The sequence below is a fragment of the Myotis yumanensis genome, unplaced genomic scaffold (genome assembly GCF_028538775.1).
Source record: "Myotis yumanensis isolate MYYU_CA2020_CCGP unplaced genomic scaffold, mMyoYum1.0.hap1 SCAF_11, whole genome shotgun sequence".
Classification (NCBI taxonomy): Eukaryota; Metazoa; Chordata; class Mammalia; order Chiroptera; family Vespertilionidae; genus Myotis; species Myotis yumanensis.
This window is the reverse complement of record NW_027223762.1, coordinates 72016768-72040738: the sequence shown is the minus strand read 5'-3', so window position 1 is coordinate 72040738 and position 23971 is coordinate 72016768. Positions and strand designations below refer to the sequence as shown.

The window sequence follows — 23971 nt, the reverse complement described above, 5'->3', positions numbered from 1 at the left end:
CGCCACCCCGCCCCTCCCCTGACGTCAGGCGGGGGCTCGGGGGCGGGCCCCGGAGGCCGGCCCGGGAGGGGCTGCGGCCGCGGACCAGCTTCGCTCCCCGAGGTCCGTCCCCGCGTCCAGCCCCTGCCCTGCCGGCCGCGCGCGGGAGTCGCGGGCGCTCCGTGGCTCCGGACGGGGGGGGGGGGGGGGGGGGGGCGCGGGACGGGCGCCGGGCGCCGGCATTGTCCGGGGAAGCGGACTCACCGGCCTCTCGAAGTGTCTCCCAGGCCCACCGGGGCTACGCGGCCGGGCTCGGGAGGGGCCTCGGGGCGAGTGTGCGAGAGCGGCGCCGGGGAGCGCGGCCCCTCCTCTGGGCCGACCGCCGGCCCTGCAGCCGGACTGCACGGGCCTCCCTGGCCAGGAAGACCCCTGTCTGCGGAGACACTGCCCTGGCTTTTCCTCCACAGGCACGGGGACCCCTCAGCGCCCCTCGCCCAGCTCCCTCTAGCCGGGGGCACAGAGCCACTCCAGGAAGGATTCCTTCTGTGCCTCCGGGGGGCTAACAATTGACAGGAGCCCCGATGTTCAGATGAAAGGGGCTGAAGGTAGCCACGCTGCAGATCTGCCACCTTCAGAACCACCAGTCTCCGCCCACAGCCGCTCCTAGAAGTAACTGGGTGATGATGCCAGCTGGTCCTCCGAACTGGGAGGTGGACAGAGGCCAGCACCCAGAGAGATGCCACCTCCTGGCCAGGAGCAGAGGGCAGAGGCGAAGAGAGGCCCCGAGGCTAGGGTGGTTGCTTTAAGCTGCTACAGCCCTGCAGGGGAGGAATGCTTTCGGGCCCCATCAGCAGATCTGGATTATAAATCAGTCCAGACAGAAGCTTTTGTTCTGGGTTTAAACTTGGCGTCTGAAGAGCAGAGACCAGAAGAGTAGAGGAGATAAGTGGGGAGGCAGCCCAGTTTGGACTCAGTAACTGGGTCTTTGCTGGTGCACATAAAGGCGCCTTCTGCTCTGGCCGAGGCCACATTTCCCATCTCCTTTCCGCCAGAGGAAAGCTGTGTAGCTGTGGAGATGCTGGAGACCGGGAGCAAGCCAGCCGCTAGGACGGGTGGGCAGCAGGCTCTGCCTCAGCGGTCGGAGTGAGAGGCCGTGTGTGACCTCAGTAGGGGGACACTCCTTATCCATTTAAGTGGCGACCTGTATGCAGATCCCCTCACTGTTCTGTGCTGTAGACTCTGCAACCTGCCTCTACATTTTCTTACGCTCCACCCTCAGGGCCACTTCGTAAAAGTGGGCATTGTTTGTCCCACTTTGTAGATACAGTGAGTCTGAGAGAGACCTGCTTGAAGTCACATAGATATAAACAAAGTCAGAATGTTAAATTGGGCCCTGGGACGCCAAATCCATCTTTCCACTAAGTCACATCGGATCCGGGCAACTTTTAGCCCCCAAATGCTCCATTTCCTGCTGTTCTGCCTCCCCTTCCAGCCCCTCCCCCACTGCCACCCACTAGGTGTGAGGGTTACCAGACAGAGACTTGAGCTCCTCCTGCAAGATAGCCCCAGTGGAAAGTTTCAGAAGGTGGTTTGGTTTCATTGGCAGGGACAGTCTTCCGCGTACCCCAAGGCAGGCTTCTGTGTTCCAATAACAGACTCCAGGGAGCCCTTCCCTTCCAAAGGCTCCTCCCCAAAGATAGGGCTGCAGCCCCCACACCCCTTTGCCACCTGCGCCCATTTCCTCTGCGCTCTGTTCACTCCCAGTACTGGCCTTTTCCGGGGCTGAGTGAGCAGGGGATAGTTTCCTGCATGACCATTTGCTCATGATTCATACTTCAAAAAAATGTTTTCATTGATTTTTGAGAAAGAGAGGAAGGGAGAGGGATAGGAAGATAGAAACACCGATGAGAAACCTCATGGATCTGCTGCCTCCTGGGTGCCCTTCAAAAGGGATGGAGCCCATAACCCGGGGCATGTGCCCTGACCAGGTGACCTCTTGGTTCCTAGGTCGCCGATGCTCAACTGCTGAGCTATACCAGCGGGCATGAGTCATACTTTTTAATATAAGCACAATTGGTCTAAAATGAGAATTCCTGGGTCTTAAATTAAGATAAAAATTTTACGACAAAAAACAAACAAAACTACTGTGTATCTATCGACCTCCCTGGGGCCTGTCTGGCATATTCAGTGGAAGTGCCCACCTCAGCCTCAGGCCCTGACACTCCTACTTGCCCCACTAACTCAACTGCTGAGGCCAAGTCAAGGAAAGGCTGGCACTAAATGCCTTCTGAGGTTTGCTCAGATGCACTGGCAGCTGAGGCTGGCCCCACAGGTGGGCCCAGGAGTCACACCTGAAAAGCAAGGCTCCACTCTCCCCCACACGCATCGGTCCTGCGCCAGAGCGGCCTTCACCCCCGCTGTTCTGAGGCAGCTGACTGGAGGAGCCCTGCTTCCCACTGGGGTTCTCTGGTCAACATGCCTGGCTACTTCCCAGGAGCCTGGAGCTGCTGTGAACCCAAGGGGAAATGAGAAAGCCTGGGTCAGCCACCCTTCAGGGATCTTCCCGAGGCCTGGGGACTGAGGTCAGTGGGGACAGCGGAAAAGGACTTCCTCTCTACTTCCTCCTGGAGGAGAGTTATCAAAGCCACCCACCTGGGAAGCCTTTCCCTTCCCAGCCCCTCCCTGCCACCATCACCCAAAGGAAGCAGGAAAACATCCGTCACCACAGCCCCGGATGCTGCTCTCAGGGGCCTCAGGATGCCCCTCCCTTCCCCAGGGCGCCATCTGGAAAGGGCAGGGGTGCCAGGACCAGCACCTGTGAATTCCTGGCCGAGAGCAGGCTGAGTCTCCAACCGGCCCCAGACTAGTTTGAGATCAGGTCTGCTCCAGGACAGTTCCAGAGAGGGCCCATTACAGGTCCCAGGGGATGGCGTCTGCCCTTGGGTGACCTCAAACTGCACACCTCCGCTCAGGTTACAGCTAGGCCCCCGGAGCGACTGAGTCGCCACCAACACCTCCTTTCCTTGGTGTCCATTTCTCTCCGGGGGATGAGTGTTTGGGGCAGTGCGAGAACCAGAGCCGGCGGCGGCGAAGGACAGCGCCATCCCTTTCTAAGAGCCACAGAGAGAGATCTGGAAACTCCCCAGGTCTCCCTGCTCTCTCTCTGCCCTTGGCAGTGAAACAAAGAAGGGAAATTACAAAGGTGACTTCCAGGTTTCCAGAGTGAACTGAATGGCTGCAGATGAACTGCCAGGATGTACAGTGCTAGAAGTGGGCAGCCCTGAGGGAGGGTGCAGGCGGCCTGCCCTTTTTTTGCAGTATCGCAGGCCTACCTGGGGCCTCAGTAGTGCCCTGGCCAAGGGGGCCTGCGATGCAGCCAGGAACAGAAACCAGAACTCTCGGTCCAGCCACCTGGGCAGCCAAGTCCCCTGGCAGAGGATTTCTTCCACCTCTCACTTGGCAGAGGCGTCGAGGCAGGGAGGCGTCCGGCACGGTACCCAGCCTCTGAATTATAGATGCCCCCGGCTCCCAGCACTCTGGCGCCCAGGGAGGGAGGCCCAGGAAGTGATGGGGTGCTGCGGCTTTGCCAATCGAGCTACTTGCCCTGAAAGTCCTTTATTTTGGGGGAGCCTCTCTCCTAGTTAGCCCACCTTCCCCTGACCTCTGTGCCTTGAAAGGACAAAGGAGAGGGACCAAGTCTAGGCACCCGCCATGGTGATGCTCCACTGGCAGACACTAGGGCTGAACTGAGGAGTGTGCACAGGCAAGTTGGCAGGGGTGTCCTTTGTTACTCCCCTTCTACTTCTGTGGCCCCTGCAAATCTCCATCCCAACCCCCAGAGAGTCAGGAGAGGCCAGAGACTAGAAATGGATGCTCAGGGTTGGAGGAGTGGGCGGAGGGAGGAAATGGACACCCGGGGTCTCCTGGGAAGGCCCCATGAGATGCTGGGGGTACGGAAAACCCACTCATTTCTCAAGGGGAGTAGGTCTAAGACATTCAGCATCCTGTTAGGGATCAGCACCCACAAAACTCACCTCCGGCAGCAAGGCCGGAGCCCAGTCACATGGCTGTCCGAGGTGAGTATTCAGCAAACCGGACGCTGGCCCAGACCTCAGGACAGGGGCTGCAGGAAACCATCTGAACCACTGATGTGAAACTCGGCTTTAGTGTGCACAAAGCAACCTCACATTCGTGAGAGAGAAAGGGGGTGGGAGGACAAGGAGGACATGCTGGGCAGGGAAGGAGAGCGGGAGGGGGGTGCGGCAGGCAGCGAGAGGCAGGGTCCCTTGCCACTGGGAGTCAGGGCATGGAGGAGGCAGGCTCTTGCTTCATCAGATGGTCCTCCTCTGGCCCCCATTCTTTGCTTCCTTTAGTTCCATGGGTCCTGTTCACTCCCTGGCAGAGCGCAGCCCTGGGCCACCCCGGCCCTGCTCCTTTAGATGTCTTCCCGGGGCTGAAGCACTGGGCCTGCGGCAAGGTGAGAAAGGGTGTGGTTGCCCAGGGCCCTGATGCTCCCTGATTCTCCAGTGTCCATGCACCATCCAGCACAGCCTCCCTGTGCCAGTTGCTGAGTGACGGGACTCCTGGGGCTCAGCCCAGGCAGGGCGCAGGGCGCAGGGCAGCAGGCCATGGGCCACACCTCTGCCTGGTCCCCTCCACCCCCTCACTGCTGGCTGCTCGCAGCCCCAGGGCAGTGTGAGAGGTGGGCCTGCCTCCTGGCGTGGCCAGGCCACAAATCACTTTTCCTTCTTTTCATGACAAACAGATTCCCACCGAAAGACTAGTGTGATCCAGTTCCTTGGGGACTGAGGGTGAGGTTAACTTGCCAGCTTTCCCAGGGACTTGCGAAATCTGAGACCTAAGCCACAGCCTATGGCGACATGTCAGTCCCATGTCAGAGGTTACAGGGGAAGGACACGCGGAGAGAAGGCAGAGGAAAGGCTGCTCATCTCCACCAAGGGCTGGGGGCCCCGAAGGGAAGTGCCCCTAAGCCAGCCGGCGCTGCTCCTCGAGGGATGGAGGCCAGAGGGAGGATGCCAGGGCAGGGCCGCAGGCGTGGGTGCCAGGCTGGCCCGGCGCCTCGGTTCTGACATTTACACGCTGCCTGCCTGTGGGACGGGGCAAGCTAGTTAACCTCTCAGTGACCGGGTTGCCTTCTCTGTGAAATGGGGGCATAGTAACACCCGCCTCCCTCTGGGGCTGTGCGGACTCGTGTAGAAATAAGTATTAGCTGTGAACAGCATCACCTCAGTGTGAGAAAGGGAGGTGTGGAGGTTGATGCTCCAGAGGTGGAGGGAGGGCCTGGCAGCTGTGTGGTCCTGGCAGAGCAGGCCAGCTTCAGCCTGCAGGGCGGGCAGGCAGAGGGGGGACAGCTGGCGCCTTTGGTGCCCGGGTTTCCCCTCTCTGGGCAAAGTTCCTCTGCATTTGCTCAGTAGAGGCTTCTCTGTACCCCACGCCACACACCCACACTGGGATCTCACTCTTGATAAGAATGCTGAAGGCCTCCAGGCCCTCCCTTCCCCCACAATGCCCGCTCCAGCCTTTTCCAGCCCGAAGCTTAGCAGCTGCAGTGGGGGTGGACACGGTGGGGGGGGGGGGGGCGTGCTCTGGCTCTGGTCAGCTGCCTGACCACTTCCCTCCCCTCCCAGGTCCGGAGGCTAGAGGGGCACCACCTGGGGCCGGCAGTGGGTCAGCAGCTCCTGCCAGCGGATGTGGGTCTGGGTAGCCAGGTCCTTGAGCGTGGTCCGGTGCATGGCCTGGGGGCTCTCCCGGATATGGGTGCTGATGTGACGGTCCAACTGCATACACAATAGCCGCAGCTCTTCCTGCAGAGGCACCGTGGAGGGGCAGCCGGAGAAGGAAAGAGGAGAGGGACAGGGCAAGTGCTGGGGCACATGTCAGTAACTCTTGAGAAGGCCCCATGGGATGCTGGGAGAAGGCAGAGGCCTGCTCCACGCCCCCCCCCCCACCCCCCAACTGCTGCTGCTTCTTAGCCCCTCTTTGCAGTTCCTGAGAGCAGGGTGGGCTCCGCCCCAGCTGTCTGTAGCCCAGCCTCTTGGGAGACTCACCCGCTGGTCTGGAGTAATGTCTTGGCAGCTGACCACCACCCCAGCGAGTGTCAGGAGGCTGTGGCACAGGTAGCAGACCTGGAGAGAGCACAGGAGACGGGCCTCCCTGAGTCCCTCACCCCAGTCCTCCTTCCAGGCCCTGCAGGGTGAGGGCTGGGCTTCCAGCCAGTTTCCTGGGAGGCGTCTTTAAGGAGCCCAGGGCCCCACTCACAGGGCTCTCTCTTCCTTCAGAAAAGGAAGAAACCCTTCCCTCCAGAGCCCATGCTGCCCCAGCCCTGTCCGGGGCTCCAGTGGAGAGAGCGCCGCTAGGGAGGGGCTGTCCACTCTGACCTCTGCCCTGCTCCTCAAGGTGCCACTTACATCTATGGGCGCTGTCACTGGGGGCCACTCTCCTCAATTGGTGGGGCGTGGCCCATGGGTGCCCAGCTCACCCCTGGGTGGAACACCACTTGCACAGACAGATGTGCAGCCCAGCCAGACATTCAGACCTGCAGACATGAGGAGGCAGGCGAAGAGGCGGAGGCAGAGTGGTGGCTGTGGGTGCGCATCTGCACGCCTTACCCACCAACGCATACGCTTGCTCTTGCCCTAGAGACTGAGGGGTGCCATTTGGTCAGAACGGTGTGATCCCAGGGCCCTGGACTCTGTGGGTGCTCACTCATCTGCTGTGCAGAGAAAAGGAGGTACTGGGAGCATCCTAAAGATCGGCGAGGCCCTGCTGTGGAGACGGTCTGCTCCTGGCACTCTGAGGTTCTGTCTGTGGACACCCCCACCTCGGACTCCTATGTCTGAGACAGGGAGGGTGGCAGGAAATGACCCTGACCTGCCCGTACCTGAGGCTGAGCTGGAGGGAGAGGCAGCTCCAGAAGGGGCTGGAGCTCAGAACCAGCCCAAGGCTCCCCCTGCCGTCACTTCCCCCTAGAGCACCAAGTGGTACCCAGAAATGGGGCAGCCTTTTTGCACAGACCAGAAGCCTCCTTAGGGCAGAAGCTAGAACCACTTTCGAGGGCACCAGACTTGGCCCTGTGGAATAGTCTTCTTGAATTCAAATGCCACAGTGCAAAGGCCTGACGGAGACCACCTGCCCCTCCCCCAGCAGCACCTGCCCTGCGCAGACCCAGCCTGTTCTTCAACAGGCAGCGAGGCCCCCAGGGGGCCTGACCGGAAGGCAGGCTGGCAGGCACAGAGATGCAGCTAGGGGGACGAGGGGGACGCAGTGTGGCTGGGGGTCACGCCTGGCCTCTCTGAGCCAGCTCCGACTGCAGGGTCCTGCAGCTGCCAGTCCCCCAGCAGGCCAGCTCACCAGGGAGCTAACTTGCCAGCAACCCCCTGCTCCCCGGGGGCTCCCTGTCCCCAGACTGACCGTGCCCTTTGGAGGGAGGGCCACAGCATTGGAGCCCCTCTGACCTCTGCAGTCCGCCAAGCGGCTCACCACCACCCCTCCCCCACCCCGGACATAAAACAGGCGCAGGCCTGTGTGCCCACTGCACTCGGACTGAGACACAGCCACCAACCTTAGACATCAGAGAAGAACGATACTGCAGGAAGGCAATCATTTGGCCACAGACCCTGAATTTCAGCCTCCCCAGCGCACAAAAGGAGAAGGGTCCTTCTAAAAGCCTGGGGGTGGTGTGCAGCTCAGAGGTTCAAGGAGGAAGTGACTCAGCTACAACAGGCTTCTAAGGAACAGTAGGATCGCGGTGAGGTTACTATGTGGGGCCGGGTGGGCTGATTACAGTACCTGGGGCTGATTCAGGGAAACAGAGGCTGGAAGCTGGCTGGGGTGGAGCGGGGCTGGTGGCAGGGTCTGGGCAGTGGGCAATGGAGAGGAGGGAGGCTGGCTGAGTCACTCCAGGACTCTCTGGTATGCACATTGTTTTGAGCTAAAGGCAACTTTAGCCTCAGGCTCAAGAGAAACTTCGGCCCCTCCTTTTAACTACCTGGAAAATTTGAATTAGGCCAGTGATCGGCAAACTCATTAGTCAACAGAGCCAAATATCAACAGTACAACGATTGAAATTTCCTTTGAGAGCCAAATTTTTTAAACTTAAACTATATAGGTAGGTACATAGTTAATAACTTAATTAGGGTACTCCTAAGGCTTAGGAAGAGCCACACTCAAGGGGCCAAAGAGCCGCATGTGCCTCGAGAGCCGCAGTTTGCCGACCATGGAATTAAGGGCCTTGCCGAATTTGACCTATAGAAAGGTCAAAAGAGCCCTTACCGGTTTGTTCTCAGTGGATAGAACATCATCCTGCGGACTCAAGGGTGTGCAGGAGGCAGCTGATCGATGTTTCTCTCTCAACGATGTTTCTAACTCTCTCTCTATCCCTCTCCCTTCCTCTCTGTAAAAAAATCAATAAAATATATTAAAAAAAATTTTTTTTAAAAAAGAAAGGTCAAAAGAGATGGGGCAAATACCTATTTGCTGAATGCCTGTGCTTCTTACCATCCACCCTGCCATGACCCTTGGAAGGCCCCAAGGACATGACCTTCTCCCAGCTCAGAAGGTCCTACATACCTCAGCCCCCTTCTGTCCCAGAACCTGGCCCATATGTGGGACTCGGATTCTCTCATGTGCCGGCGGGGTTCCTGTACATATGTATGTGTTACATGTTATTTTCTCTTGTTAATCTGGCTCGGGTCTCTGATAATCAGGCCAGCCAGATGAGACTTGAGGGTGGAGGGAAGTCTGCTCCTCCCTGACGTGGGGGTGGGGGACAGATGGACACCCGGAGAAGCGGGCACAGAACCGCGGAGGTGGGAACATCAGTGGCAATGCGGCTCTGAGAGAAAGGGTTAATAGGACATCCTCCTCATTTTTTTTTCCTTTTTAAGATTATTTCTCTACAATGTGTATACTTTACTCATATGATCAAAGTACAATGAAAGTTTTAAAAAATTAATTATAAACAAGACAGTGCTGATTAGAACTAAGCCTGGCTGGGTTTGGGATGAGTGTGACCTTGGAAAGGAGCGGAGCCCACTGCATTGGCTCAGTGGTTGAGCATCGACCTAGGAACTAGGAGGTCCTGGTCAGGGCACATGCCTGGGTTATGTACAGGAGGCAGCCAGTCAATGATTCTCATCATGGATGTTTCTCTCTCTCTCTCCTCCCTTCCTCTTTGAAATCAATAAAAAAAAAAATTTTTTTTTAAAGCAGCAGCAGCTGAGCCCTGGGGAGCTAGGGCCAGGGTGAGACGCTAAAGACAACATTCAGAGGCTGAGGGCTGACGAAGGGCCCTAGCTGCAGGGTGGGTGTGAGAGCCAGGGAGGGGCCGGGCAAAGAGGGAGAGAAAGGGGTTAGTTCTCATCCCTTTCACTTAGTTGTCCCTTAGCCCTGAGCTGGGGAAGGGGCCCTAGCTGCAGGGTGGGTGTGAGAGCCAGGGAGGGGCCGGGCAAAGAGGGAGAGAAAGGGGTTAGTTCTCATCCCTTTCACTTAGTTGTCCCTTAGCCCTGAGCTGGGGACAGGGGCTCTTCCCTCTGCCCGCATGCTCAGTGGAGGCCTGTGCTGTGCACAGCAAGCCTGGGGCTAGAAGGGACCTTCCGCCAGCCTGAATGGGTCCCTGGGGCCAGGCACCCTGCAGAACTCATCTTCCTAGGAGACAGTGTGGTGGGCTGGGCCCAGGATCTGAGGAATGCCCTGGGGGAAATCTATGAGGAGGAATTTATTGAGGAAAAAAGGACTACTTGTATGCAAATTAGACAACTTTGTTCTTTTGCTCTTTCCCATGATTCAGCTGGAGGAAAATCCCCTGAAAGAGTTTTGGGGGGTGGGAGTGTAACAGCAAGAAGGAAATGGTAGCTCTGAAGAAAAGCCCCACTAACCACATTTTATTTTATAAGCCCATTTTCCAAAGCTGGGGTGGGGGGTGGGGAATGGCTCCTACCCAGAAGAGGGGTTGGTGCATTTCTCCTTGCATTCGAGGGTGATGCCTGGAATCGGGGTTCAGTGACGGGGGCCCTTTAAGGAAGACCTTGACCCCACTTAAGGGGATAAGGTGCTGAACCGAGGGTCCTTACAAGTTTGATTAAATTTAATTTTGAGTCCTAGCGCTAGAAATCATTTTTCTCTCTCTCTCTCTATATATATATACCCCTCAGAGACCTAGCCTTTTCTCCAATAATCCGCAGCCCCCGAGGCAGCAGAAGACAGTGCCTGGGCCCTGACAAGGCTCAGACCTCTACAGGTTAAAGATAACATCTTCGCCCTAACCGGTTTGGCTCAGTGGACAGAGCATCAGCCTGCTGACTGAAGGATCCCAGGTTCGATTCCGGTCAAGGGCATGAACCTTGGTTGCGGGCACATCCCCAGTAGGGGGTGTGCAGGAGGCAGCTGATTGATGTTTCTCTCTCATCGATATTTCTACTCTCTATCCCTCTCCCTTCCTCTCTGTAAAAAATCAATAAAACATAATTTTTTTTAAAAAAGATAACATCTTCACCCAAATTATGTTTTAGCTCCTTAACCCTAAAATAAAGACCCCCTTGGCTACTTTCCATAAAATAAGATAGTGGGATGCTGTAGCAGATGTCAGCGGTCCTCGGACCTGAAGCAATGATTTACCTGACCCATCAGCAATCAGCTCCCAGCACAACCCACATCCCTAAGCCAGGGTCCTGTGATTTTGCCCTACAACCCACACACCATTGGGCTGTTAGAGCTCCCTCTTTCCTGATTGGGCAATTCACTATGAAACTATTTTTCCTTTTGTGGGGGTCCAGAACGAGTTACCCCAAGATGTGCTCTCGTGGTATGCAGACTATTTGGAGCTAAAGGCAACTTTAGCCGCAGGCTGAGGAGCAACTTCTGCCTCCCACCTGTAACTGCCTAGAAGAATTTGAGCTAGAGGCCTTGCCCACTTCAGCAATAATCCTTTCAACCCACCTAGACAGCAGGGCAAACTTTTAGTAAACATCTGCTCTTTTTTTTTTTTTTTGTTAATCGTCACCTGAGAATATTTTTTCCCGTGATTTTTACAGAGAGTAGAAGGGAGGCGGGGGCGGGGGATCCAACCTGCAACCCAGGTACGTGCCCTTGACCAGGCATCAAACTTGTGACCCTTCAGTACTTGGGCCAACGCTCTAGCCGCTGACCACACCAGTCAGGGCACATCTGCTCTTATCATCCTGCAATGAGCCTGTGAAGCTTCCACAGTAGATTATATACCTCTGTTCCCTTCTGTCTCGGAACCTCGCCGACATGTGGGGTTCCCATACACATGTGTTAAATTTGGTTAATTTCTCTTGCTAACCTGTCTCAAGTCTATTTGATTATTAGACCAGCCAGAAGTTGTGCACCTTGAGGGTAGAGGAAAGTTCGCCCACGCCCACTTCCTGCTCCTGCATTTCTTTGGCCAGTGCACCCAGGCAGGACTCAAACACTGGGATCCCCGAAACAGTTCCCCCTGTGGTCAGCATCTTGATGGCTAGTCTGTACAGCAGTGCTTTTGGGAAAAAGGCTTCGTTATGTACACAGGACACGCCCAGACCACGTACCCCCGACCTGCAGTCTCAGCACTGAGAGGTAAGAGCACCGGTGACGTTTCCCAGAAAAGCAGACGTCAGTGGACACTGGGCTCTGGCTCAGAGGAGGCCGGACAGGAGTCTCCATCCTCCGACAGTCCCCCTGTGGCGGGGGGACCAGAGGCGGCCCGAGCGCCAGCCAGCCGTGGTGAGAGCCAGCACGCCCAGGAGGACACAAAGCAGACAGCCAGGTGTGAGCGCTGTTTCCTGCTCCAGTCGCTGTGACCAGTTCCTGAACTTAGCAAGCCCATTCCTGTCCCAGCTGGCACCAGGCTCGGGACTCTGATTTCTTTCAAGACACAGGAAAGGGGGAGGCTGGGCAGAGGCACCCGCTGCTGTTCGCCACCAAAGCCCCCCCCGCCGCTCCCATTTCCTGCACAGCTGGGAGTGCGTGGTGGCCCAGGCCCCTCCAGGTCCCTAAGGTGTGGGGCGGGGTTAAAGCGAGGCAGGAGGTGGTGAGGGGCTATACTTGTCCAGTCTTCAGGAACTTGTCTGAAATATGGGCCCTCACCTTTCAGGCTGCCCAGCCCCCCCCTCCCTGCCTCCCCAACCCCGGCCTCCCCCCACACACACTGGGTGTGAGTGAGTTGGAGGCTGGGAAGCCCCCATGGGAAACGGGCCCGGGAAACCTCAGACAACAACTGGGGAGAGGCAGAGTCTGAGGGCGCGGAACGGGACGTGCCTGAACCCCATGCGGACAAGACGGGACCGTCCCCTGCTGACGCCGCTGCCGCTGCCGCTGCCGCTGGCAAGGCCTGCAGCTTTCGCTTCCTGGGTCTTTCCCAGAGCCAGGCGGACTTTTCTGAGAAGTGCCTTGCAGGATGCCTCCTTCCTGGCTCTGGAGCCTTAAAGGGCCCACCCGGCCCCTGGGGAAGGATGACAAGGGTAAGAGATAGAAGACAGTGTGCTGGGCCTGTCACCCACCAAGGGGGAGTTCTGACCCCAGGAACCAGGGCCAAGACTCCCTCTGCAGCCTTGCATCACAGAGGAGAGGGGAAAGGGTGGCCGTTTCCCAGGAACTCCCTCCTTCACAAAATTCCCCTCCAGCCGTGCCAAGGAAGCGGGCTGTGGCCAGGAGCATTTGTGCTAAAAAGGGGCAGAGAGGAGGAGGGAGAGGATCTCCCAGGAAGCCACTGGCTCTGCCCAGAACACTATGGTTTCTCCCACCTCAGGTCATGACAGGAATCCAGACTTAACAAACAAGGCAAGTCTTCACCCCAGCCCTTCTCAAGGCAGCCAGGCTGGAGGGGATGGCAGACCTGCCCCTGGCAGGAGGATCCTGTGGGAGCTGCTCCCGCCAGGCCCCAGGCAGCTGCTGTGGGGCGGGGTGGGGGGAGCTAAGGCTGACCCAGGAACAACTGCTGGGGAGGACCAAGATGGACCCACGGGACGTGCCCCCTGGGGCCCACGGGTCCAGGCTCTTGCTCAAAAAGCCCCGAATGCCTATGGGTGTCAGGGCTTCTGCCTGGGACCCCGGGACCCGAGAGCAGCCTCCTCCGGCTTCGCCCTCCGGCTCACTGGCTCTGGGTGGTAGCTGCGCTGGGGGACCTGCATCAGCCACCACCTGGCTGGGCTGCTCTCAGCCTGACCAGAGGGCCTGCGGTGCAGCCCAGCCACAGCGAGGACTCCAGGAGAGGACTCTGCCCCAGGCCCGGCACTGTCCTGTGTGGTCCTCTCGGGGTTTGTTCCATGGGAGACGGTCAGACTCACCCACAGGTGCTGGAGGTCAACGCTAGAGCTAATCTGGCCTGGGCAAGACTGACGCTGCCCTGGTCTATTCCCGTGGCACATTTCAGACCCAAGGCCAGAGCTGGGTCCTAGAGAATTTTTATTTTCCTTCTTTCTGTTCTTCAAAATGAAATTTAAACCTATAGCTCCACTTCCCAGTGCCCTGAGAGGGGGGCGGGGCCTCAGATGTGGACACTGAGCTTGGAGAGGTCCCCTGACTGTGTCACCACCTCCAGTGAAGGTTAGATCTGAGCAGATGTCTGTGCTTCTGCCTTAAGCTGGACAAGCTCTGAGTGTGTGTGTGTGTGTGTGTGTGTGTGTGCGCGTGCGTGTGCACGCAAATGCGACGTGCACCCTTATGGTCCCCCTTCAGAGAGAACAAGGCCCTACTGCTGGCACAGCAAGGGCCCAAGGGCCTGCTGGAGGCTGGATAGGGAGAGGCCCAGAGCCCGAGCCCCCAGGGCATGGTCTAGGTCCTCCACCACAGGCGGGATATGACAACAATAATTAGTGATGAGTAATCCTGACGCAGGGCTACTTGTGGGCCCCAGGCCAAGGGCCTCAGCCCACGAGAAAGCCTCGCGGCTCGTCCGGCTGGTGTGTCCACAAAAACAAGACGAGAGGGGATGCATTTTCCAGGGGGACCTCGTCTGGACCTGTCATCTCGCTAGCATCTCGAGGACACTATCTCTTCCTGACCCCCACAGCCACCACAGCCATGTGCCTGCTCAAGGTCACACCCTGACCTTGGCTTGGACCGTCATGACAGCAGCAAGCAGAGGAAAGCAGAGTTTGGAAATGACTCCGACCAGGACAAGTCCTCGGCCATAAGTCCTAGAGAGAAGGAAATGACGAGGACATTGGACTGATCACCAGGAAATGAGAAGAGATGGTGACACACCTCTTCCCAGGCCAGGGTCCCTGCAGGCACAGGGCAGAGAGGCCAGAGACGTCATAGCAGGGCCTGCCACACTCACCTCTTAATGAAAGTGCCTGTTCGGAGGTGGGGGTGGGTTTGAGCCCAGAGATGAGGCACTTGAGGGTGATGGGAGACAAGCTGTAGCATCTGGACAGGAGTAGGACTGGGCTCAGCTGTAGGACGGCGCCTACAGAGTGCTCCGAGGCCCTGGAACCTGGAGGCTGCTGGAGGCCGGCTTGTGTCCGTCCACCACCTCAGACCTGAGGACTGAGCTCACTTAGGAGAGACAGGATTTTCTTAGCTCTATCTTGCCTCAGGTCTAGGCCCTGGGCGGCCCTGGCCTCGGCTCTTGGTACTGGAGGCCAGGGCGGAACTGGAGGCCAGGGCACAGTATGGTGCAGGGTGGGGGAGAGATGGAGTTGGGACGAAAGCAGGAAGGCTGAGGGCTTCTTCCTGGGGACCAGCTGTAGGGAGGTTATCTGAGCGTCTGACCCACTGCTCATATGCCCGCGGGAGGAAGGGCTGTAGGCAAAGCCTTGCTAGAGCCCTTCCACCCAGCCCACCCTTCCCTTCCAGCTTCCTGCTGGCCCTGAGGGCTGGGGAGATGACAGACAGGGGTTGGCTGGCTCTTCCTGCTTCTCCAGCCAGAACTAGGGACCCTGACCCCAGAGGGATGTGGACCGGAAACCCAGCTCTGCATCTGCCCAAGAGGGACTAGGTTCTCCATGCACAATTCAAGAGTCCACGCATCAGTACTTGGGCGCCATGCTGAGGAGCCCGAGAGCAGCGGGCATGGCCCGAGCAATCTCAGGGGCTTGGAGAGGCCACCCAGTGCAGTGCCTCTTCCGGAGCAATGGCTCCCTCCCTTCTCTTTCCCACTCGCTGATCTGGCTCCTGGCAGGCACAGCCCTCCTCCTGCCTCCCAAGGATAATAACGTAGGACCACTGCCCATGGCTGAAGACCAGGAGGAAGCCATGGATGTCTAAGGTTTCCAGGTGCCCAGATTCTGTCCCTTCCTTTGTCACTGTCCCAGCCTCCTGTTCCCTACACCCAGGCCATGTTGCTCCAAGATAGTGACTTTAGCCCTGACTCTAGGGGAGACATGGCCCAGGCTGGCCGATTCCTGTGCACCTGGCTCTGTGATTGGTTTAGAGATGAGCACATGACCTTTTTGCCAAGCCACTGAGACTAAACTCTGGGACTCTGGTTAGGAGGCTGGGACAAGCCTTTCTTTCTCCCTGGCTGGGGCTCATGAGGGCAGGGTGAGAGTGTGGAGGGTCCAGCCCCAGGGGGAGAGCCTGCTGGGAGGCAGAGCCTCGAGATTCGGGGAGCAGCGCTGAGGCCTCACGACACTGCTCAGCCCTGTCCCAGCTGGAGGGGCTCTCCAGACCTGCCAGGGTGTGTTTGAGTTTCTGTCACTACAAAGTCCTGGCAAAGACAGGGAGAAGGGACAGGAAAGGCAGTGAGCAGAGAGCTGGTGAGAAGCACAGTCTGCCTGGCAACTGCTCCTGCAGACAGAGCAGTGGGTGGGGCCTCACCCCCTGCCAGGCCCCTCAGCTGTGTGGTGCTGCTGAGCCTACGCTGCTTAGACGTAGCACTTAGAAGGCACTGCTCTTGCCCTGGCCGGTGTGGCCCAGTTGCTTGGAGCATCGTCCTGGCACCAAAAGGTGGTGGGTTTGACTCCTGATCAGGGCACGTGCCTGGGTTTCTGCTTTGATCCCTGGTTGGAGTGTGTGGGGGAGGCAACCAATTAACGCTTCTCTCACATCGATGTTTCTTTCTCCCTCTCTCCCTTTCCATTCTTCTCTCTCTAAAATCAGTAGAGACATGTTTATTTGTTTGTTTTTACTATACTGATTTCAGAGGAAGGGAGAGGGAGAGAGAGGAGAGAATCACTGATTGGCTGCCTCCTGCATGCCCCCTAATGGGGATCAAGCCCGAAACCTGGGCATGTGCCCTTGACTGGCATCCAAACCAGGACCCTTCAGTCCGGGACCCTTCTATCCACTGAGCCACACCAGCCAGGGTGAGACATTTATTTTTTAAAAAGGCACTGCTCCTCCACCTCCTGGCTCAGGCCCCGGCAGGTGGGCTGGGCACAGGGGATGGGAAGGGTCCCTTGGGCCCTTGCTGTGCCCAGCAGAAGGGGCTTGTTCCCTCTGAAGAGGGATCCACTGGGGATGCAGTTGAGACAGACTCAACAGTGACGCCGTTTAGGTGAGCGAATAGCCTGTGGGACCACAGAATCCAGGACAGGGGACAGGCCGGCACAGCCAGGAGGAGCAAGAGCAGGAGCAAAGCCTCAGGCCTGAGAAGGGGGTTCTGGGAAGGACAGCACTGCCTGGAATCAAGTGGTGTGATGTGACCCTGGAGGGAAGCGCATGGATGAAGGGCCAGCTGAGGAGCAGGGATGGCAGGGCTGGGGTTGACGGACGGGCACTGAGGGTCGTATTTTCCTGAGCAGCAACAGGAGGAAGATGATCACAGAGTCGCCCAGGAGGACTTGCAGGATAAAGAGGCTGGGAAGGTGTTAGGTCAGAACAGAGAAGTCACAAGCACGGGGCAAGGACTGTGCCAGGGCCCCTGGGCCTGGGGTGGGTGGGCAGAGAGCAGGCTTGAATGCCAGCTGCCTAGAGAAGCCCGCCTGCCGCCCGCCGAGCTCTGCCCCTTCAAGCTCTGCTCACACACCTGACAGAGCGGGCCTGGGCCCGAGCCGTGTGGCTTCGGATGCTCAGGAGGCCACTCTGTAGAGGCTCGGCGGCCACTGAGGCGCGTGAAGTGCGCGAGTGCCCTTTAGGGTCAGCTTTCCAAAGGCCAGCTCTGACGCTGACTTTCAAAGATGTCTGAGGCTCCTCACTGCGGAGGAAGTAAGAACGCACCAACGACCAGCCAGGGAAGGGACTCCCAACTCCCCAACATCTGCTTCCTGTTCCTCGTGCCCAGTCAGTTCTCTTCCCTGCTAACCATGGCTCTCCCTAAGGCAGGGGGAGGGGCAGCAAGACAGGGAGTCCCGTGCAAGGAGAAGGCAGAGGGTATAGGAAGAGGGAGAGGCTCCAGTGCACCCGTCCTTCTGGGTGACAGGCACCAGGCCTGTGCTCAGCAGCCCCAGGGAACACGGTCCCATGCTGCAGGGAGCGGCAGGAGAGTGTGGGCAGGCACACAGTCGCCAGGGGCCTGCCCCCTCCCTGGCCTTCCCAGAACCGCCCAAGCCGACCCCAGTCACTTCAGGTGCTCTTGGCAGCAGGCCAGACACAGGGACAGGCCTGCAGCCATCACAGCAGCAGAAGCAAAAGCAGTAAAACTTGTTTGTCGGCTCTATTACCACAAAGATATATGCACCACAAAGATATACAGGAGAGGTGCACAACACACAGACGCAGGCGCACAGACGCGGGCACATCCAGGCCAACGCCCTCTGCGGTGGGCATGTGGGAATCCCAGGGGTAAGAGCACTCAAAGGATGTGAGGCCCGAAGCGTGGTCCAGCCTGGAGCACACCCGCCTCCAACAATCAATTCTTCACCAGCACTTCTCCCATGTAGGCACGCCCAGCACAGGGCTGACCGCAGGCCGTAGGCATGGCGAGGAAGCTGGCAGGAGCCACCTGTGGCCGGCCAGGCTCATCCGGTGTGTGGTCTCTTGCAGCTAGTCCACCAGGGATAGGGCCCATCACGTGTGCAGAACCTCAGTGTCTGTCCCACAAGGACATCATCTGGCTGTGAGGAGGATGAGGCCAGAGGCTGATGAGGAGATAGGACGGGCTCCTGGCGCCTTGGCGCAGCCCCCCCTCCCCGGACTTCCCCTTTGTGGACCTTCCTTTTCTTTCACAGTGAGAGGCAGTCTACTTCCTCAAAGCTCCCAAATGTAACCAAACTGGGGAGAACTCCCTGCACCATAGAGACCCTGCAGGGAAGGGCGGGAGACAGGGCACAGCAGACGCGGAGGTTCAGCAAGGCCAGTATCAACAACCTCAGTAAAAGGGAGGCTGAGACCCTGAGATCGGCCAGGATACAACCAGACAAAAGCTGCCCAAACACGCTGCGGACAAGAAAGGGGCCACGTGCTAAACCTGCTGGCTCAGGGGAGGCCAACGTAGCGGCCTTACACACTCACGGGACCTAAAGTCATCACGTAGATGGTTTGATCATCAAAATTCCTAACTGAAAGCAGGTCACGTCCGAGGCCCGCAGCTTGCGTGACAAAGTCAGTCTTTACCTAAGTGAGCCTGCCTACTATCTTTTTGCATCAATAAGATAACATGCCTTTGAAATGTCAGAGTAATCTTCTTTCAGAGCCCTCACAACCCAGAGTGAACTGTCATTGTTATCTTAACCCCCGCATACCATCTTTGTGCAGTAAATGTTCACCGTCCTGTACCCACAATGTAAAAGAAGTACCTGTCAGTGGCTGAGCGTCGACCTAGGAACCAGGAGGTCATGGTTCGGTTCCTGATCAGGGCACTTGCCGGGTTGTGGGCTTGATCCCCACTAGGGGAAGTGCAGGAGGCAGCCAATCAATGAGTCTCTCTCATCATTGCTGTTTCTACCTCTCTCTCCCTCTCCCTTTCTCTCCGAAATCAATAAAAATATCTAAAAAAAGAAGTGTGTCTGTTTTCCTTTATCCAATGTCAGAGATCCCCCCCCCCCCCACATTGCTCTCTCCTGCCTCCCTAATCTACCAATGGGTTTCATGTAACCCCTTTACATCTCCTCCTTCGACTCTAATGTATAAAAGAAGCTGCAAAAATGCCATTTCAGGAGCATTTTTCAACCAAATTCATTAAAAATTGCCCTAACCGGTTTGGCTCAGTGGATAGAGCGTCGGCCTGGGGACTGAAGGGTCCCAGGTTTGATTCCGGTCAAGGGCATGTACCTTGGTTGCAGGCACATCCCCAGTAGGCGGTGTGCAGGAGACAGCTGATCGACGTTTCTCTCTTATCGATGTTTCTGGCTCTCTATCCCTCTCCCTTCCTCTCTGTAAAAAAATCAATAAAAATATATATTTTTAAAAATTATCTACAGGTTTGGACATTTCTTACATCGACAATGGTTTACATGAGTCAACAATAGAACAAAAAAGCTCTGGATCCCTGGCTCTGGTTGGAAGGCTGAGCGGATAGCTTCCTGGAGACAGTGGCTGCGTGAGTGCAGTTACCTGCGTCTGTCTGCCAGGGGCTGGAGCAGCCTCCCACGGAGCCCAGGGGCCTGTCTCTCACAGAACTGGTGTCCTTGGATCAGAGAGGGGCACCTGGAGGCCAACTTTTGGAGTCCACTCCTGCATGAAGACATCCTCTCCCCCTCTCAGACCCCAAACCTCACTCTGACCTCTGTCTGTCCTCCTCTGGCAGAGCCCCTCTCAGGGCCTACACCAGCCACGCAAGGGAAGGGAAACGTCCCTCTTCTGGCTGGTGGAAGGATTTGAAAGACATACAGAAGGTAAGAGGAGAAAACCAAATCTTTTTAAAATTGGTTTTAGAGAGAGGAAGGGCTAGGGAGAGAGAGAGAAACATCGATTAGCTACCTCCTACATGCACCCGACCAGGGATCAAGCCAGCAGCCTGGGCATGTGCTCTGACAGGGAACTGAACCAGCAACCTTTCACCAACCGAGCCACACCAGCCAGGGCGAAAATCAAACCTTAATATTTGTGCAAGGGAATTCACATAAACATAAAAATTACACACACTACAAATGACATATATCCCTCAGTAAGGCAAACTGAGGTGTGTATGTCCTTTTGGACTAAGGAGGGGGAGGTAGGCAATTCACAGGTGGTTGAGAACGATCAAACGTTCGGTAAATACATTCTTGCCTGCCCCCCACAACAGTCTGTGCAGGGGGGGACCTCGGAATCGGATGTTCTTGGACCCCGCCTAGCTGCCACACTTCATTCCTAAGTGAGAAGGTTCCCTGTTCTGAAGCAGGTTTTTCTCTCTGAATCTCTAGCAGGAAAGGGGGAGCTAACAAACTCTTCCTGAATTTTTGGACTTTAATTGTTTTCTGTTCAAAATAGTCTGACCCACACACCACAAGGGGCTGGGCAACCGTTTCTGTTGCTCAGGGGATGACGCCCAGCCAGCTGAGCCACAGCAGCCAGGGCTGGGCAACCATTTCTTTATCCAAAAGCACTTGAAAATGCTGCAAGTATTCTAATCGCCCGTCAGGAAGCAGGGCTCCTCTACTCCACAAGCTCTGTGTGAGCTGCCAGGACACAGCAGCGCTCCACCCTCCCACGGAGGGCTGCTAGCAGCAGTCTGTCTCCTTGATGGCACTCAGTGGTTAGCGTTCCCAGGCAGGAACCTCACTGGCTTAGAATTACCCACCATGTTCTCCGATTGGCTCTCTCACAAGCAGGTGACCCTTGTGAAGCCCAGTATCTGACAGGCTACAGGCCCCTGCAGCTCTAAGACACCAGGACTTTAGAGGCCAGGGGGCCACATGCAGAGACTGGTCAGAGGTCAAGAGGGCGTACAGAGTGAGCAGGTCTCAGGCCCTCCAGAATGAGGGGTGGGGGAGGGGGAGTTCAGAGAGGAAGAGGAATTGAAGTTGCTTCATTCATTCACTCATCTGGCGCTAAGCATACCACATGATGCTGGGAGACACAGGCCGTGCCCAGCTAAGGACAAGTAAAGGGACAACTGCAAAGCCACCAGATCAGGGAGGACAGAAAAGTCATGCCCTGGGCAGCAGAGAGCGCCTCTCCCAGTCGGGGAGCCTCACCGGGAGAGGAGGCTGTGCCAAGGCCCCAGGCAGAGAGAGGAGGTGGGAAAGCGGGTGTGGAGCCTGGCGGAGTGTCTATCTGAAGGCTGGGGAGGGCTGTGACCACGCAGTTTCTCCAGGGCAGGAAATCACCCAGACAGGAGTGAGCAGGTCTGAGGGAGGGGGCCCAAGGGCTGGGAAAGGGCCTGTCGCCTTTCAACCTCACTCTGGCCTTGGTTTCCCTGCGCACCTCAAGGAGAAAGAAGGCCAGGCCTTTGAGCTCTGGGATAAAAGCGCAGCCGGCCCAGACCACCACTCCTGTAAAACAGGGCGGGTGACGCCTCCACTCTTTTCGGCTGGTGAGTAGCCTGTTCATCTTTGAAGATGAAACGTGCTGGGGCCTAACGAGGAGTCAGCCGGCCTGGGAGTGGGGCTGGGCTGCTGGAGCCGTCAGCGGCCCCACCGGCCCCACCATGGCCTCCAGGTCAGAGCAGAGCCCGCCCAGGGGTCGGGACACTTCGCCTTTCTGTCTCCGCTTGCCTCCTGCCAGCCTGGCTGCTTTCTCCCCTCCCCTGCCCTGGGCCACCTCCCTCTCAGGCAGGACCAAGGCCAGGGGGCTCATGCCTCCCTCTGCAAAGGCATCAAGAGCCCCCTGTGCCCCTCTGCTGCCCTGGCCAGCACACGCTGCACTTCTGCCCTGGGCTCGGGCCACTCCATGTTTCCAGGCCAAACTGGTCATGTCCTATATGGCCACTGGCCAGGGGGACGCTCCACAACTCCTGCATATGTGGGAGAACCGTCCTCAAAATAAAGGGTACCCCGCCCACTGGGTGAGGTCACGGGAGTAGCCCCAAGGCGCCTGAAGGTCGCACTCTCCACATGGTGGACAGACAGCCCCTCCCTTACCTCTCCCCACTCCCCTCCTCCGCCCTGTTTCTTCCTTCTCCAGCCCAGGCCTGAGGCCTCTCACCACTGCCCTGCTCAGACAGACAGCCCTGGGCTGACCCCACAACAGTCCACTTGCCTCCGAGCCAGCGCCCAGGTGTCAGGAAGTAGCTGGCACCGGAGAAGGGACACGTGGGCGCTCCCACGCTCCGCGAGGCCGCGCCTGGCAGGGCACCAACGTCAGGTGGAGCTGGAAGACAACCTTCCTCCACTCCCCAGAGGAGAGCGTGCGGGCTCCTGCTCTTCCTAATGATCGGTTTGTGTTCACCAAGTAATTAATTCGTTTATCTGATTCGCAGGATAATGCCCAAAGGTTAGACTTCTGACTGCCAGCCCCCAGGAGCCGTTGGGATCACCCTTCCTAAACTAGGAGGGCGCCTGTCTGCACTCCGCACCCGGAGGCCCCGGGCGAGCTCGCTGAGATCACGGCTCCCAGGACCCAGGTCTGGGATGCAGTCTGAAGCCCCACACCACCCTGCTGGCGCTCACCCAGGGGCCACGGCCTCACTTCTCTGAACCCACACCTGCCGCTCCCGCCAGAGTGTGGCTTCAGGGAACCGGGGCAGCATCTGGAGGGGCAACGGGACGACTCGGGCTCAACGACAACCACGCAGAGTGGGGACAGGCAGGTTAACCGGGTGCTGCCCTCGGAGAACAGGGGGCCGGATTGTCTGGACACCCCCTGGCTTCTCCTTCGTGTCCCTTCCCACTCCTCCCTCAGCAGCAGGCTGCCTGCGTCCTCTCTGACTGGCGCTGTGGGACTAACGGGCCCGTGGCCTCCACCAGGCCGGGCGCCCCGTAGCAGAAGCAGAGTGGTCTGTGCCTGTGCCCGCAGCGCCCAGCGTGGGGCCTGGCAGGGCCCAGACTGAGTCTCCACTCAACAGGGAGGCAGCTGCAGGTCTCCTTCCCCTCAGGGCCCCCAGGTGAAGGCGAGGGCCTGCCCCCCCACCCCGCTGGTTGGCCGTGGGGGCGGACAGCGTGGGGCTCACCTTGTAGTCTCGCTTAGCACTGGCTGTGGGCTGCTGCTCCTGGCGGGGTGGCGAGGCCTCGGAGTCCAGGTGCTGCCCGAGGGCTGCCGGCCTCATGAGGCGCAGGAGCCGGCTGAGCGCTACCAGCTGCGGGGGAGAGAGGCCGTCGTCACGGGCGGCTCCTGCCCTGGCTGCCTCGCTGGCATTGGTGGCTGAGAGTGTGGATTCTGGAGCCAGACTGCCAACTTCCAGAACCTGGGTCCACCTCTCGCTCTCGCTCTGTACAGTGGAGGTGCGTACACACCTTCCTGAGAAGGAGGACACACAGTCACCCAGGCCTGGCACAGGGCGAGCCCCTCGGCGGAGTGACCAGGGAAGAAGAGTTCCGGGGGTTGGAGGCCGCCCACTCGCCTGCAGTCAGCAGACACTCATGGGTTAGAACAGTGGTTCTCAACCTTCTGGCCCTTTAAAAACAGTTCCTCATGTTGTGACCCAACCATAAAATTATTTTTGTTACTACTTCATAACTGTAATGTTGCTACTGTTATGAATCGTAATGTAAATATCTGATATGCAGGATGGTCTTAGGCGACCCCTGTGAAAGGGTCGTTCAACCCCAGGTTGAGAACCGCTGGTTTAGAAGCATGGCCAGCAGAGAGGGTCTCCTCTGCCTCCAGGGAGGCCCCCTGGCTGAGCTACTCTGGCCCACTCGCCCGCGTCCCTCTCTTTCCATTTAACGTGTCCCTGTGGGGCCTGAGCAAGGGCTCGGGGAAGGGGAGAAGCTGCATGCCCCCCCCCTCACTGGGAACAATGGTCCACGCCATCACCATGCTGCCTGCTGTTCCATCCTCTCCCCCCATTTTCCTCCCAGAGAATTTTAAAGCAAATCTAAACACTGTATTATTTTACCCACAAAGAGCTTCTAACAGAAAAGGATAAGGATCCCTCCCAATATAATCATAATACCATTTTCTTGCCCAATAAAATCACCAAGAATGAATTCCTTTTATGATCTAACACCTGTGCTCAGTTTTCTACGAGTCCCAAATATGTTCTCCTGTAGTTGTTTTGTTGGAATGGGGATTCCCCACACAGTCCACAACTTGCATTGGGTTGAAACGTCACTTAATCTGCTAGCTA

The 23971-nt window shown here is 57.6% G+C and overlaps 1 protein-coding gene across 1 annotated transcript in view; it reads right to left on the bottom strand.

Annotated features, from left to right (window-relative positions):
- Positions 1-4145: 4145 nt before the first annotated feature.
- The window catches only part of FAM178B (family with sequence similarity 178 member B), a 97688-nt gene continuing 77862 nt past the window's right edge, over positions 4146-23971 (bottom strand). The window contains exons 14-17 of the mRNA XM_070428551.1: positions 22853-22978; positions 6048-6125; positions 5652-5804; positions 4146-4446 (exon numbers count right to left, since the gene is read on the bottom strand). Of these exons, the coding sequence (XP_070284652.1) occupies positions 4279-4446; positions 5652-5804; positions 6048-6125; positions 22853-22978 (525 nt within the window). The 3' untranslated portion in view covers positions 4146-4278. The remainder of the gene's footprint in view (positions 4447-5651; positions 5805-6047; positions 6126-22852; positions 22979-23971) is intronic.